This window comes from Acomys minous (genome assembly GCF_964271855.1).
Source record: "Acomys minous genome assembly, chromosome: 7".
NCBI classification, from domain to species: domain Eukaryota; kingdom Metazoa; phylum Chordata; class Mammalia; order Rodentia; family Muridae; genus Acomys; species Acomys minous.
This window is the reverse complement of record NC_140488.1, coordinates 101,661,720-101,678,356: the sequence shown is the minus strand read 5'-3', so window position 1 is coordinate 101,678,356 and position 16,637 is coordinate 101,661,720. Positions and strand designations below refer to the sequence as shown.

The following is a 16,637-nucleotide window of genomic DNA, read 5'->3' as shown; positions in this document are numbered from 1 at the left end:
CAGTCATTTCCTTCTCTACAATTTGGATTATATTTCATTTGAGCCCCGAGTTTTAAGAAGTCCTGTTGCTAATGTCTGTCTGTTATTCACATTATCAAAAGGAATGTTCACTAAGTGGTCGACAACCAGTTTCTATGAGGTCCATTCCTAGCATTCTGTGATCCTCTCAGCCTTACAGTTGATTAAGGAACTTTCCTGTTAAGGTAGGATGGATAGAGTTATATCTAATTATCTCCTTAAATAAAAGTGACTACACATTTCGGAGTCTTTGACATCACACTGAGGCATTACTAGATAAGAGAGTTAGCACTTTCTGTCTGAGGAATTAGCAGTCCAGAAAAGAATGGAATTGTGCACATCTGGAGTAGGGTTCCATTAACTAACATGAGCATAAAGTACAGCCTGTGCAACCCCTTTCTGGCAGTGCTCAGATAGCAGTAAGATACACAGAAATGGTATGGAAATGGTATATATCTGCTACTACAATTTTTGCTATTGGCCTTTTTTCTTTCCTCCCTCCCTCCCTCCCTCCCTCCCTCCTTTCCTTCCTTCCTTCCTTTCTTTCTTCCTTCCTTCCTTTCTTTCAAAGTACCCACCAAATAGCTAGTTAATACAATGCTGGGGAAACACACACACACACACACACACACACACACACACACACACACACACACACACTTTGTTTTGTTGTGTTTTGCTTTTAAGACATGGTCTTCTGTGTATCTCAGGCTGGCTTCAAACTTGTGATTCTCCCGCATCCCCTGCTTGACAACTACCATGTTATATCACATTTGACAGAACTTTTCATATTTTATTGCTAAATTTCACAACAACCATCAAGTGCTATAGAGTTAAAACTAATCATCTCACTCAGTTGGATGAGGTGCTGTCAAGGAACCAAAGCAGGGATCTTTTGAGAACAAAGAAGAACAATACCCACCACCCAAACTTCAGTTCATGCTCATGCTATTTAACTTTTAACATAGAGCACTATAGTTTAAAAATGCATGCAGTCAATTAAAATAATGTATAACTAAAGAATTTTGCTTTATAGAAATGTACACTTGAGAAACTTATAGGTATAATTGGCCCATTATAGAAGTGCCTGTGGAGTAAGGTTATGGTTGGATTTAGGAGTGTCATCATCCAATATGTGGATCCTATGGTGTATCTGTTCTCTATAGGAAAGGATTTAGGCTCTGTCTTCATAAATGTTCATAGTAGCTGATGGTTATCATAGAAATACTCACTGGTTCTGTTGTCCCCACTGCATCCAGAACTCAATTTCTTGCTTCTGCATTTACTCTTCTGTTCCAGGAATGCCCAGTAGGTCAGGTCAGTTTTGGTGCTAAGCTTTGCTTTGCATTGTAACACCTATGACTAGAAATTTATTAATAATAATGAAACAGTAAAGTTGGCAACTTAATACCTTTTCTCCAATGAGTAAGTAGTTTTGTTATCCTGATAATAATCATTATTACAAACATCACATTCTAGGCCTTCTGCCAGGTGAGTCCTTTCCTGCATATTCTCCGACCTGTGGGAGCAGTATTGTTAGTATTCCCATTTGAGATACAAGGAAGTAGATAAAAAAGACATGGATGATTTGCCTAGGGTCCCACAATTAATGAGCAGCAGAGCTGGAATTCTACGCCTACTCACAGCATGCCAGGTTTGTGTAGTGGAAAACCAGGCAATTTGAGTTCGCAATGGATGATCCAGATCTTCAGGGTAACCTGTGGGAAAACTATTAGGCTCAGAACCTGTGTAATGATGGGCTTGGAACCTGAAGAGTAAGGTAGCTGCTTTCCAGGGAAGGAATTCATTCCATCCCTGGACCAGTTTCTCCATCTCCTTAGCCTTGAGGGCTTCCCAGGCTTGAGACAAGCATAGGGAGACCTGACAGAGGATGTGCTCCCAAGGCTGCCTGCCATGGAAAGGTGGAGCCAAGTCTGGTACTGTTTTGTGTTCTATATCTACTACTCCAAGCCAGGCCTTTATGTGCAGAGGTTGACTGAGTAGTTAGATGAACAGACAGAAACAGGAGAGAAAGGGAGTCGTGAGAAAAAGGGGGAAGGGAGGAAGTTTTCCTGGATAGATGTTTGGACTGAAGGGAAATATCAAGGAGATACAAAGGAGTGGTAAGTGATGGATAGAATGAAATGAATGGAGAAGGCATACATTCCCAAGTTTTGAGGGATGAGGATATAGTGCAGTGGTAGAGTGCTTGCCTAGCAATCCCCAGTACCATAACCGAGGTTCTAATCTCTGTTCAAGTATTTTATTGACACATACAACTTCTTGCTATTTCCAATATACTCTCCTGGCATACAAATCTCACCCATAAGTTTAATAAATATATTTGACTACTGATCTTGATAATGCTGAGAATAAATGAAAAAACTTTGGTTGTCCTCCCAGGGAAGGAATATCCAATCTTTATCTATTATGTAAGTCTGCTGCTTAGTGGAAGATAGGGGCCTCCTCTTCCGCACAGGATCCTCCTGGAGCAAAGGCAGATGTCCAATACCTAGTTCTCAGGTCTTTGTATTTGCCATTAAGAAGGAAGGTTTCAAGAAGTCATGCCTGTTCTGTACCCAAACACTGCTTTTAACTGTCTCCCACCTTTCTGTGATACTTTTGAATATTTATTGTTTTTTAAAAAGGATGTTATAATCTCATGTGGAATGACTATAATTTCTTTTCTTTTTTCTAAGACAGAGTTTCTCTGTGTAGCTTTGACTGTCCTAGACTTGCTTTGTAGATCAATCTGGCCTCGAACTCACAGAGATCTGCTTGCCTCCGCATCCCTGAGTGCTGGGATTAAAGGTGTGCACCACTGCACCGGCTGATTCTTTTTTGGGGGAGGGGATTTCAAAGCAGTTTAATTTGTGGTTTTTAATGCTATTAAACACTTTGATGATAGCCTTTGTTTTGGTCCTTGCCCCCCCCCCCCCGTTTTTGTAATCTCAATCATCCCTAGGTTTTATTTGTTTGTTTATTGGTTTTTTAAAATATATTTTATTAATTCTAATTTCTTAATTTTAAACAGGATTGACCGGAAGATGTCAACTTCTCACACCAACTACAAACTGGATGAGGCCCAGGCTATAATGAATGAACTCCGTACTATTAAGAAAGCCATTAGTACAGGCGAGAAGGAACGACGTGACTTGATGCAGGTAAAGCCAAAGCTGCCTCCTGAAAACTCTGCCTTCCCACCTGTCTGTCATTTACTTATTACATGTTATATATTTACTGTACAGGCAATTAATGGATAATATGTATGTGTATTTTGTGCACATGCATACCATGTTTAAGTATGTGCGTTAATTTTGCCTAACCTCTTCGATCTTATATCAACTCAAGATGATTGGCCCCTTCCAAGAAGCCTTTGTTTTAGCTCTGAGCCAACTTCCTGAGTTCTGTTGTACTTGTGCTTTCTGATTCTGGTGTTTTCAACAATGCCGAGAATGAATAGGTCCCAAAGCCTAAAGAAATAGTAAACAACTTAATTTCTCTTGAACCTCTACACAAATGAGCTCCATGTGCCAGAATGCTTACACCTCCATAATTCTTGATAAACTAGCAGCTGCAGGAGATTATTTTTGACCATGTAGCACAATGGATGAAAAATTAGGTTCTAAAAGTCTGGCCTGGGAGATGTTTTCATCTTTAGATTATCTATAAAAAATTGAAGTGGCATGAATCTTTGTCAGATCCAGTTACTAATTGGGAATTTGGGATAGGAATGCTTTTTTTTTTTAACTTCAGAAACATGAAGACTTAAAAAAGCAGTAACAATGGTACCTTGACTCTTCTCTATTTTATGTCTGTGTTACCAGAAGATTCAGTTTCTCTTTTACTTAAATGACTAACAGGGGTTTTTTTGGTTTTGTTTGTTTGCTTGTTTTCCAGACAGGGTTTCTCTGTGTAGCCATGGCTATCCTGGGCTTGCTTTGTAGACCAGAATGGCCTTGAACTCACAGAGATCTGCCAACCTCTGCCTCCCTGAGTGCTGGGATGACAGTTTTACTTAACGTATGTGCATTGAAAAGGATGCTTTTGTAAAAATCTAATGCTAATAGGGAATAGGGCAGGAGCTCTCTCTAGTCATAGGCTGTAGATTACTTTGAACCAGAAGGAAACAATTGCTTCTAAAGGAAGGAAACTGTGCCATCTCCACTCACAGAGCTTGTTTTACTCTTTTCCAGAGCCTGGCCAAGCTTACTGACAGCTTCAAGAATAGCTGTGCCATTATGGACACTTTGCAAGATTTCTCTCACAGCACAGGTGCCCTTGGTGACTCTGGTGTCCCTCAGCAGTTCTGTGATGCTGGCTCTCAGACTGACACTATGGGGGAGGTATGCTTACCCAGGGCATAGATGAACATCCTCAGAGAGGAGTCACTGGGTTGGGTGGTGGCAGTACACATTTGATTTAACTTTTACTTTCTACTTCTGAGATTATTTTTTACTTTTGCATCAGCAAATTTAAAAGGAAAATTGTAATAAAGTCTGAGTTTTAGTTAATGGTAGTTTGAACGTTTGAAAAAGAGTGCCTTTCTTGGAGAAGTATACGTTATTAATTGATATGTCTTCAGTGTCCTGGAAATAACTTGTTTTCAGTTTTTACTTTCATTATTGCTTGAAGTATATTTAGACATTTTTGAAAAGGTATCTTCTTTTATTTAAAGAACACAATTACCACCTGTAATACCCAGAGAAGATTCTGTGAACCAAAACACTTGTCATTTTGCCTAATGATTTTGGATTGAAGGAAGGAAACAAGCACAAGACTCAATGAGTTCTGGAAATGACTTTTTCTTCTTAAAATGCTAAAGTTGATTTAGAATTTATAGCACTTAATTAGTTTGAGTGAAACAGATAAGATCAAAGCTCTCTAATGATTTCAGTAAGCCATTCTAAAAATGTCAGGTTGGGAGGAGTGGCTGGTTCTGCCATTCCAGCTATAAATTTTCATGGTTTATAAGCCCCTGAAGTTTACTGGGGTCTGCCTTAGGTTGGCAGCTTTACAACTGTTACCTTAGTTTAACTAGTTTTTTGTTTTGTGTAGATTTTGTTCCCTTCAATACAATTGGCATCAAAATATTTAAGCCTAACTACTAATAGTATTCCGAGCATTTAAAGTGTAACTTGTAGGTGATACTCCCCAGTCCAGGTCTTGCCTTTTCTTTTAATCTGGTTCTGTTTTGTGCCTTGAGGCTTGGAAGGTAGCCTCTAGCCCCTTCTCTATAAAACTAGTCTGTCTTATTTAGACCTTGGGATTTCTGAGTAGAATGTCTAATTTGGTCACTGTGTCCATGTAGGATTGGTTCTCAAACACCATGGAATACCAGAATCTACAAATGATAGTGTCCCATATGTCAGGTGGCAGGCTATTTACACACACACACACCCATATACTTCCTCCTGTTTACTTCAGGTCATCTCAAGGTGATGTATAATGCCTGATGTGATACAGGTAGTTGTCATACTCATATAGTTTCGGGAATAATGACAGGAAGAAAATGTCTGTGCATGTGTAGTATAGATGTAACCATTGTGGACTTAACTACATTTTAAAACCTTGGTTGAATCTATAACATGGAATTCAGAAATATGGATGGTTGGCCATGTTTTTTATTAACCGAGGAACTGGAGAAACTATAGTGAAAAGTAGGTGTGAAGGTTTTGCTTTTGTGTCAGCTTACAGTAAGCACACACATACACACACATACCCCTTTTTGTGTTTTTTTGTTTGTTTTGTTTTGTTTGTTGGTTTGGTTTGGTTTTTCAAGACAGGGTTTCTCTGTGTAACAGCCTTGGCTGTCCTGGACTCACTTTGTAGACTAGACTGGCCTCAAATTCAGAGATCTGCCTGCCTCTGCCTCCAGAATACTGGGATTAAAGGCATGCGCCACAACTGCCTGCCTACATTACCTTTTTTAAAAAAACACAAATAATACCAGTTTTAGGATCAGAAGTCTTCCCAGCCTTCCTTGCAGACCTCAGCAACCAGGGGTGACAGAATAGTATTGCTACTTCTAGTGTTCTTTCTAGGCCTTTGAAAAGTACAAACATTCAATGTAAGCAATACTTTTAATTTTTTCCCCAAAAGTTTATGTGAATTTTCTACTTGAAAACATGTTTTTAATATTTGTTCTCTTTCCTTTTTTTCCCCCTGTTTTCTGGAAAGTTTCTGTTTGATGATAAAACAAAACTTGTAGACCGTGTCAGACTTAACTGGCAGTATGAAGAAGCCCGAAAAAGGTAAGAAGCACACATTTACAGTCTGGCCTTCTGCTCACTTTCTTTCTTCCATAGAAAAAGGCTGACCATTTATTTAGTGTCTTGACTGCCCACATTTTACCAGAAAGCAATATCTGCTAAAATAGAAAAGAAAGGTGCATTATTTTGGATGTTCTTAATATAATATAACTGGTGAATTTTCAAGTGCTTTTAAAATGTGAAATTCTCAGTATTGAAAGTTAAAATGATATGAAGCCACTAGAGACTTCTGCACTTTCATTATCATACCAAATACTTGAGAATTCCCTCCCTGCCCTCCCTTTCTTCCAACCTACAAACAGCATCCATCCACCAAGCCAATGGAAGCAGACTGACTTGTCTTTCACATGCACTGGCATTCGTCCCTTAGGTTGATACTGAAAGTCATCCATGTTACCATCAAAAGCAGTTTGGTACTGATAGATCAGCAGGTGATGTAGCAGTATACATTAGACTTCATTTGTCAGAGCCAAAGTGGCATCATTTGTGTTGATCTATATTGTATCTTATTGTCCCTCTGCAAACTTTACATTTCTCAGGGTTTCTGCCTTGGGTTTGTCTTTTCTCTTTCCACCCCTCCATCCAGTCTTCACCACAGGACATTGGCCAAATCCTTACATAGCAGAGTATTTTTGTCTTTCTGATTTTAGTGTGTACCTTTCTCCTCATGTGCTCAAGTGCTCCATTTTCAATATGTGAGTGGTTTACATGGCCTTTGTTTAGAGACATTTTCCTTATAGACAGAGTCTGAAAACCAAATCATTTAAAAATATGTGTTTCAGAAAAACCATGAAACATAGATTTTACTTTTTATTTTACTTTTATGTGCAGTGCAGAGGATAGAACCGAGAGCATCGCGCATGTTAAGCAGGTGGCCTTGCGCTGAGCTGTATCCCGGCTGCCTTCTTACTTTGTATTTTCATACCTGATCTCCCTAAGTTGCCTGGGCTGGCCTTGAACTCATTTAGCCCAGGCAGGCCTTGAACTTGTGGCCTTCTTGTATCAGTCTCCTGAGAAGCTAGGATGATAGGTCCATGCCACAAGGCCCAGACTGAAAATAGCTTTAAAAACACTCTAGTTATGGACTACATATTGTCTTAATATTTAGGGGTGGGGGAAAGCAGAATACCAAACAGTGAGAGACTTCTTAGAAGCTTGACACTTGAACCAATGTTCATTGATATCTAGAAAATCAGCTTTATAAAACTGTAACATTAATAGAGAAGCAAACGGAAACCTACTTCTCTTTACTGCGAGATATCACACTAGCTCTCCCGGGATTTTTCAGGTTAGACTTGTGGCTGGTAATGAATTTCCCAAGTTCATTGGCCAGTGCTGGTTACCTCCCTGGTCATATGCTTCATTTTGCATGCATTCTTTCATGGTAGTTTAGGGTGCTTGTGGGGGCAATTGTTTCTTCTAACCAGTCCTCTGCTCCTTCATGCCTGTTTCGAAGTGGGACCGCCAAGTGTGGGTGCTGGAATTTGCTGTGCTGTATTAAACACAGAAAATAGATTATTGCTACACTTACAACCGTAATTGTTATGTGTTTCTGTGACATTTACCAAACATAGCAAGTGACTTCTTTGTTCTAGAAATGGTATTAGTACGTACCAAGTCACCTTTTAAATGTCGAAGTAATACATTTGAGGATTTAAGATTATTCAGTGGCAGGCGCTGCATTTAATCATTACTTTTGCATCAGAGTATTATTCTTTCACACTTTATAGAACCTGGTTATGATGTTTACTGTAGATTCTTAGAGGAATCTAGGCCTAGCATTTCTATCTTAGCAGCACAGTATAAGCTTCTCAGAAAGACAAACAGCTCTGCCGTTCTGGTGAGGTTTAAGCATCTTAAGATGGGGAGAGATGTTCTTCTTAAATGAGCTCATGAGGCTGACTTCCAACCCAGGATCCTTGTGAGATAGACTCAGGAAGATCAGAGTGATAGAAGGTAGACATAGAGGCCCACTACAAATTGGAAGAGGCAATGGGATATATTCTTTTCTAGGGGTTCTAGAAGGAACCCATGACCTATGAAACTGTAGTCAAATAGTAGTGTTGTTTTAAGCAATCACATTTGTTGATCAGTTTTGTTTTGTTTTTGTACCAGGAAATATATAATACTTTAATTCAGTCCATTTGGATATTGCTTGCTAACATTGATAAAAGAAAGTGTTTTTACTTAGTCTTCTGATTAAAATGCTAATAATTTCTAGAAATTCTCTCATAGATACTGTCAAACATAATGCTTTATCTGCTATCTAGGCATCTCTTAGCCTAGTCAAGGTCACATATGCAAAGTCACCATTTACCTATTCACTGCAGAGTCCCTCATGTTTTGCTAGTTCTAAATGAAGGAGAAGGCGATAAATTTGCACAATTTTAGAAAGTCTTTCCTTGAGTGTCTAAAATCAAGGTTGTTTTATAAAAATATAAGATTATCATAAATTCAGTTTGGAACAATGGAGGGCTTTACCTGTGCTCAGATTTAAACAAAGTCTCTAGGAGTGGAACTTAAAATTTCAAGTGGTAATGTAAGAATTCTGGGGAATTACCTGACTAAACTACCACTGTCAGTGTAAACTGTTTTGTATTTCAACACTGGGTCATGTGAAATGTCCCAAGAGGGCTGCTTTTACCTTTCCCTCCCATAATGACTCCTTGGATTCCCAAGGCAGACCTTATGAGCAGAAATGTTTTCACATTACTGGTTTAAAATTTTGGGGATTTTTTTTTTTTAAATTGGAAGAACAAGTCTTCTTGAAACCATCCCTATGACGCAGATGACTTCGTATTTTTAACCTAAGAGCACTTGTTCCAGAACTGTGCACAATTTGTAGCTGTTTCCATGGAAACATTCGGCTAAGATAGGAACAAAACATGTGGTGCGTCCAGTTCCTGTGTCTTCAGTCTTGCTCTCGGGGTTGGCCATGCTGTTCATCGATTGGCAGGATTCAGTGATAGTCTGGTTCCAATTGAATTTTCTTCCTCATTTGGAGTTACCTCTTCTTCTCTCAGGTGACTTTGTGTATAGACTCTGACAAGTAAAGAAAAGCACATTTGCTATTGTAACTCCATCTTTTCCATTTGAATGAAGATAAGGAGTTGGAGACTTGCTGCTTTTCAGTTATAGAAAATTTGTTCTCTAAAGAGCTGTCCTTCTCCAGGGGAGAAAATGTTAGAGAGAGCAACTGAGGAACATGGTGGGGCATCAGTGTATTGACAGATACTTGTTGTACCATGTGTTCTAGATGGAGACTTCCTTTATTTCCCAGGTAGAAGTTAGTGAAATATTCACTGCTGAAAAGATGCCATGTATCCCACTTAGGTCTCAGTTGAGATTTCCTTTGACCTTTCTTTCATAAAAGTAAACGTAGGGTTGGAGAGATGGCTCAGCCGTTAAAGGCTAGGCTCACAACCAAAAATAAAAGTAAACGTTCCCAAGAAGAAAACTAAGTGGAAATGTATACCAGATGAAATGCCAGATCTGGGCCTCAAATTTAAATCTAAAGACACAAGTTTCTAAATTGCTATCATGACAGTAGGATCTGTCCTGACTTGTCCCCATCTAAACGGATGACAAGCTTCCTGAAGTTCTGCTTGCTAATCCAGAAGCCACATGACTTAAAGAACACGGGAAATTATACAGCAGATTGAAGATTTTACATCTAATTTGGGATTATTCTTGATGTGATTCAAATGTTTTTTTTTAATTTGAAAGTGCATTATTCCTAGAAAATGCAAACAGTTGAATATTTTCCCAGGAACTTTAAAAGATCTAAGTAATTTCTGCAGCCTAAAGACAGGTTTCCATTCCTGGTTTAATATACCTTGGTTGTGACAGAAAAAAAAAAACACTTGCTCATATATCAGAAGTGAACCATAGTTCCTATTTTACTTCTGTATTAGACCTGCTCAGGGAACAGCATTTAGAAATCACATAATAAATATGAAACGTAAAGTGAGATTTTTGCTGTCATTTCTTCACTCTCAGAGCATGGGAAAACAGATGTTTTAAAGCTCTTAAAGGCATTTGTGAAAGATTATATGTATGCCATAAGATGTTTTACCTATCAAAAAGAAGAATCAATAAAGCATATAGTGAATTTGTACAAAAAAGAGAAGAAAATCCTTTCCCAATTTTATATGGCTTTTAGGGCTCTTTAAAAATGAATTTGGATGACGTTGGGGCGGGTGGGTTCTGGAAACTTTCATCATGGTCTTACTTTTCAAGCACTTAATTTCATTGAAATGATACTTCAAAGAAAAGTCTTTCTAGAAATTGTTTTTCCTATAATGCTCAGAATTAGAATGATGGCCCTCCCAGGAATGCGCCTTTAAGCAGTGGATCAGATGTTTAGCATGTATCTAGAAGAAGGTGCACAGACCTGGCAAGTCTGTGTTTTGCCTCCGGCATGAAATCTGCTTCCTCCTGGAAACCTCTAATAGTAAAGATGCTCCCTTCCTGTGAGTCTATTCCAGGCCCTTAGCCAAAGAGACACTCCTGAAAAGGCCAAGGAACTGTGCTAATAGTCAGTTGTTGGAAGAATCCTTTCTCCTATTGCTCTAGGCTTCTAGAAGAGACAAGCCACAGACAGATGTTCCTCTTTTGACCTGGCTGAAGGGAGCTCAGATTTCCACATCCAGAGTGTGGTCACAAAGAAGGGGATTGCTTTTTGCAACAGTTCAGTATTCTAGATTCTGAGGTAGCTTGAAAAGCAGCTTACAAGCATCTTTATTGTTATGAACTTGGAATTAACAAAGCAATGTTCTTAAGCCTGGAAATGCTTGCCTAGTTTTCAGCATGGCCCAAACAACTTTTCCAGATGGGGTGCAAGAAATCATCCTTATCCAGATCTTGTTTCTGTTAGAGAGGTTGGCCCTTCCTAGCACATTTTTTCCTGTAAGCTATGAAAAGTTATAGTACATGGTTTAATTTTGGCTGTTCTACTGTTTCATTATGCGTGAGGTGAGCCGGCTCTTTGAAAAATCTGTAAATTTTCCTCCTTCCAATAATTAAATTTTTCTGCTCATAGATTTTTTTCTAGATAGTGTAAATCCCTTGAGATCTTCCTGGGAAGGATCGAATTATCTGGAACTGGACTTTCTGACACTCTCAGCAAACTGAATCCTTAAGATACCAGCTAACATAGAACTGCCACACTCAATGGATATTTTTGTATTTAAACCACAGGAAATTCAGTCTGCTCAGGGGTAGAGCATGTGGTGTATAGCTTAGTGAAAGAGCATGTATGCTGTTCAGAAGATGGATTCAGTAAAACAGAGAGAGGGAGATAGAGGGAGGGAGAGAGAGAGGAATTGCACATGCACACACACATACACACAAAAACACACACAAACATACATATACACACAGAACATAAAAACCCTCTGAGCACTCAAAAGGAGTGCCTTTGAGAATGTGTCTGTTTGATTCATAACTGTGACAGATGTGGCTTTTTTTTTTAAGCTTAGTTTGGATAGGCTTTCCTAGGAAACAGATAAACTGATTTTCTCATTACCCTTCAAATCTTTTATATTTATTCTTTACATTTGTCTTCGCTAACAGTAGATTGTTTTAGAAATTTTACTGGGTATAATGTCTGATTTGGCACTGAATTATTTATGGTCGTACTCAGAATGTGTTTTCCTTGGGCTTCAGTTATATATTACTGCCATAAATTTTAATTCCACTAATTAGACATAGGTGGATACTTAAGCCCTGTTTAGTTGCCACTGACATTACTTTTTTTTTTTTAGTGACATGATTTGGCATCATTTTCTAATACATTTTCAGGATATTAGCTTTAAGTTAGAAAACAACTTATCTATTAAAGCTACTGATGCACAAGTAGTATTTCTTTACCTTCCTGGAGAACCGGGCTTGAGTAAAATACACACATTAAGTTTTAGCCTGCAGACCCTTTTCCTTCTGGGACTATGGATTTCAGGTTGATTCTGTACCCGAAGGAGTCCTGTCCAGTTCTCCAGCCTTTGTGAGTCCCTGTACACATATCTAGATCAGAGCCTCTTTTGGCACAGGGTTGGGCTACAGTTTTTTTTTAATGCATGTGGCAACTCCAGTCAATTGGTAACATATAAGTGGAGCTCTGGTTTGAGGAGGATTCTGAGGGCTGGACCCAGCAGGCAGGAAGCCAGACATGGTTAATGCCATGTGTCCTGAATACAGGAGGTAGGTAGTCTCATATGTGCTCCTGCCCTGCATCTGCCATTTCCATATTAGTGAAGAAAAACATCCTGTCAGTTCCTGATGTAACTCCCTAATGGTCAGTTAGCACCTTCCAGACTGCGCAGAGTTGTGGAGGAGGAAGCACTTGGAGTCCTGGCTGTTCGACTTGAGTAAGCAGCAGAAGGACCCAGCGGGCTTGCCAAGACCCTAACCTCGTGGCCCGTGGCGTAGGAGTCAGTAGATCTGGGCTTGGGCCTGATTGATGGTTGCCTTTCTAACCGCTCCCAGGTGATCCTGAGGCGCCAGCCCTGAGGCTCTAGTTTTGTAATCACTGCCTTAAGGCTGTGTGGTGCCTGACACTTACATGTTCACACAGATTGCTGTCATCTCAAAGAAGTCTCTGGATTTCGATTTTAGCCATGTGTACCTAATTTCATACTACACAGCCCTGGGTTCACATTGGGTCTGGCATTGCTACTTTTTTTCTTAAAGAACCCTTATCTAAAACATACTGCTCACACTTTTAAGTATGTTTTCAAAACATGAGCCGTGTCTATTTCACTTAATCTGAATTCAACACCACTTCAGGGCACAAGTGATGAAGTCTGTTTGCCAGGCAAGCACTTGGAAATTTAGGGCCATGGAAGTGTTCAAGCACTCAGCTTTTGTTGAGTGTTTGCCCCTCCTTAAGGCACTTTTCAATCCCACCTGACCAAGGGCTCTGTGGCGGGAAGGAACACATGTGGAGCCTGGGGCCTCAGAGCTGTTCTTTTCAGAAACATTCCTGATTGATGCCTTTTCCTCCTGTTATTTTCTCAGTGTGTCTGTTACTGCTCACCCCTGGATGAGGGACCAGAAAGGCAGAGGCGCCTCTTGGATGAAGAGTTTAGATACTGATGATGGTAGAGAAGGGAGACAGGGAGACATGAGCAGCTCCCTTCCTTTCTGGCATGATGTCACATAGGAAACAAAGTGTGGACGTGTTGGGGACTGCTAGCCTTTTTTGTCAATTCTTTGAAACAAGTACAATGTAATTGTCACCTCACAGCTCACATGAGGAAAGATTACAAAAGACTTCTGCCGTGTTTCATGACCTCTCATTTCCAAATGCTATTAAGTTGAAAGTTGGAGCAATTAACTCACCATTTATTTAACCAAGTGAGTTTATAGAGTCAGCGATGGGGAAGAAACTGTGTCCACATCAGGTTTTCTGTTCATTCCTGTCTCTCCCTGCCCCTCTGTCTGTCTCAGAGTCGCCAGTATTCAGCAGCAGCTGGCTCAGCTGGCTAACGAGTCATGGCCCGGCATGGCGGAGGCCGACAGGGACCGGCTGCAGCTCATCAAAGAAAAAGAGGCCCTGCTGCAGGAGCTGCAGCTCATTATTCAGCAGCGGAGGTCGGCAGAAGATGTGGCCCGGCTGGAAGAGGAAAGGAGGCGCCTGGAGGAGGAGATCCAGCGTGCTCGGGCCACATCTGCACAGGGTGCCACAGAAAGGTGTGTGGCTTTCCAGGACTTTGGGACCAGAGGGTAACACTTCTGGAAATAAACCAACTAGAAACACTAAGTGGATGACTTGTATATGGATTGAGGATGTTCTTAATTGGTAAAGTGCTTGAACCCAGAAATGTTTTCAGTTTTGGTGTATTTTATTTAAAAGCTTTTGTTAGAGTTTTATTTGTCTTGTATATGTGTATCTATGAATGAATGTGAATGCGTGCCACAGTACTCATGTGAAGGTCCCAGGTCAACTTGCAGCAATCAGTGTTCCTTCTATAATGTGGGTCCCAGAGATCAAATCCATGTCACCAGGCTTGGCAGCAGATGCCTCTTTACCTACTCAACAACCTCACTGACTCTAGATTATTTTATTTTTATATTTATTGTATTTTTTACAGGTTAGCTTAACCCTTTACTCATCAAGCTACAGCCCCTAGAATCCTTTCTCTTCTTTCTTTCTTCCTTCCTTTTCTCCTTCCTTTATTTCCTCCCTTTTTTTTCTTTTCTTTTCTTCATTGTTTGGACAGAGTCTTCTATACCCAGGCTGGCCTCCAACTTGCTGTGTAGGTAAAGCAAGCCTTGGCCACTGCATCTACCTCTCAGGGCCTGGGAACACAGGCATGTACTTTCTCTTGGGACTGGAGGCTTTGTTTTGTTTTTTATTTTTAATTTTTGAGTATTTTTGTAGATACACTTCTATGGATTTCTGATCTAAAATGTTCCCACACCCTAAATCCTCACATCATCCTTAGGTGACAAAAAAAAGCTTGAGATCCTATATCCATTTAGATTTGGGACCCTCACATCAGGCATGTTCCACTTCCCCAGAGAACAGTGACTGCCTGGCACAGTTCCTTACATTGTGGGAAGTGGAATCATATGCCAAGAGAGGTGCCAGCTGATTCTCAAGGCTGCTTATGCCTACTCAGAACTGGGACACGAAAGCCAGGAGCAGTGACTCACATCTGTAATCCCAGCACTTAGAGGTGGGAAGATTGCCTTGAGTTCGAGACCAGCTTAGGCTACATAGTGAGTTACAGAGTTTGATAGTGCACTACAGAGGGACATACTATCTCCAGAAAAAGAAAAGCAAACAGACATAAAGAAGTGGTGGAGGGTAGCAATAGAGAGGGAAGGAAGGCAAACACCGTGTCCGCTGTTGCCTTCCTGGTGTGGGTGCTTGTCGCTTCTGCCTGTGTTTGCATGCATAACAGTGCCTGTGTGGGATTGGAGGCAACTGCAGGATTTGGGGAGTGGGGCAGGTGTGTTCCAGCTCCAGAACAGGGAGCCTCTGTTGCCTGGGGGGAATTGCTCGCTGTAGCATTGTGGGTGTCTCCCTACTGCTTTTATCTCCGACTTTGATTTCTAGCCAGGGAGGCCAGCGCTTTCTTTTGCAGTAGGAAGTCGGCAGCCTTTTGTGAGTCCATTTCTGAACGTGCCTCTCCTCAGTTACTCTTGAGACTCTTTCAAGCACAAGACACGTGAAGCCTGTGTCTTTTGTATTCTCTGATGCCAAGTTGTTCAGCCTTTCATCATGTGCCACGTCTCCTGGTTTCCATTTGCTGCCTGCGATTGTGGAGTGTGCCGAAGGCTGGGTCTGCTTTCCACATTTAACAGCTGTCAGTGGTTTATCTGTGGCTATCTGCCGAGCTTTGGGGAACCCCGTTTTGTTAATACACTGACCCACTCAAATTCAGTGTATTGACATAACCCTCAATTTTATCTCTGAGCATTGTCTACGTAGAGTTTAAATAATCTGAATTATTTGACATGTTGTGTTGATTTCACTGTGACTTTTTATTTAATTTTTTATTTTATTTTATTTTATGTTTGTTTGTTTGTTTGTTTGTTTTGAAACAGGGTTTCACTATGTAGTTCTGGCTGTCCTGGAACTCACTATATAGACCAGGCTGGTCTCAAACTCACAAGAGATCCACCTGCCTCTGAATGCTGGGATTAACGGCATGCACCACTACTGACTGTTCTTCGCATTGCCTAGCAAGCTTGACGTTTGTATGCTCATTGTTAATCTTTAGGGTAAATGATTGGTGGCCTGGAGGCACTTGGGGCTCAGAGCTCAAGGAAGCATTAGAAGGAAGTGGTAGAGTTTGGAGATTTCAGCTTAGCCTAGTAATGAGCAGAATGAATTTTAATTTTTCTGAGATGAGAGCATGCCCTACCATCTCACTCCAAACCTAGAGCTGAGTCTGAATCTCAAAATGGCAGAATGCGACTGGACTTTTTCTAGTGTGCTCTTGGGCTCCAGTGCTTTTTTTTTTTTTTCTGAGACAGGGTTTCTCTGTGTAGCCCTGGCTGTCCTGGACTCACTTTGTAGACCAGGCTGGCCTCGAACCCACAGAGATCCACCTGCCTTTGCCTCTCCGAGTGCTGGGATTAAAGGCGTGTGCCACTGCGCCTGGCTTCCAGTGCTTTCTTAGTTAAACATTAGCTTCTTTTCTACCTTGGTATTCTCTTTTTGATATGTTGTGGATAGGAGGGGCTAAAGTTTCTGTTGGTCTCGGTTCAGCAGGATGAATTTGGTCTACAAATGGTGCCTGCCTCCTCAGAACCTTCACCTATGCACCCTTGACTCTAGCGGCCCTCCCCATGTGAAGTTCAACATTGCCAGTGCTGTGGGCAGAGGATACACATCTA

At 40.6% G+C, this 16,637-nt stretch overlaps 1 protein-coding gene across 1 annotated transcript in view; it reads left to right on the top strand.

Moving 5' to 3' along the window:
* WWC3 (WWC family member 3) overlaps positions 1-16,637 on the top strand; it is a 102,866-nt gene that overhangs the window by 62,356 nt on the left and 23,873 nt on the right. The window contains exons 6-9 of the mRNA XM_084790583.1: positions 3,053-3,182; positions 4,215-4,364; positions 6,199-6,272; positions 13,737-13,979. Of these exons, the coding sequence (XP_084646709.1) occupies positions 3,053-3,182; positions 4,215-4,364; positions 6,199-6,272; positions 13,737-13,979 (597 nt within the window). The remainder of the gene's footprint in view (positions 1-3,052; positions 3,183-4,214; positions 4,365-6,198; positions 6,273-13,736; positions 13,980-16,637) is intronic.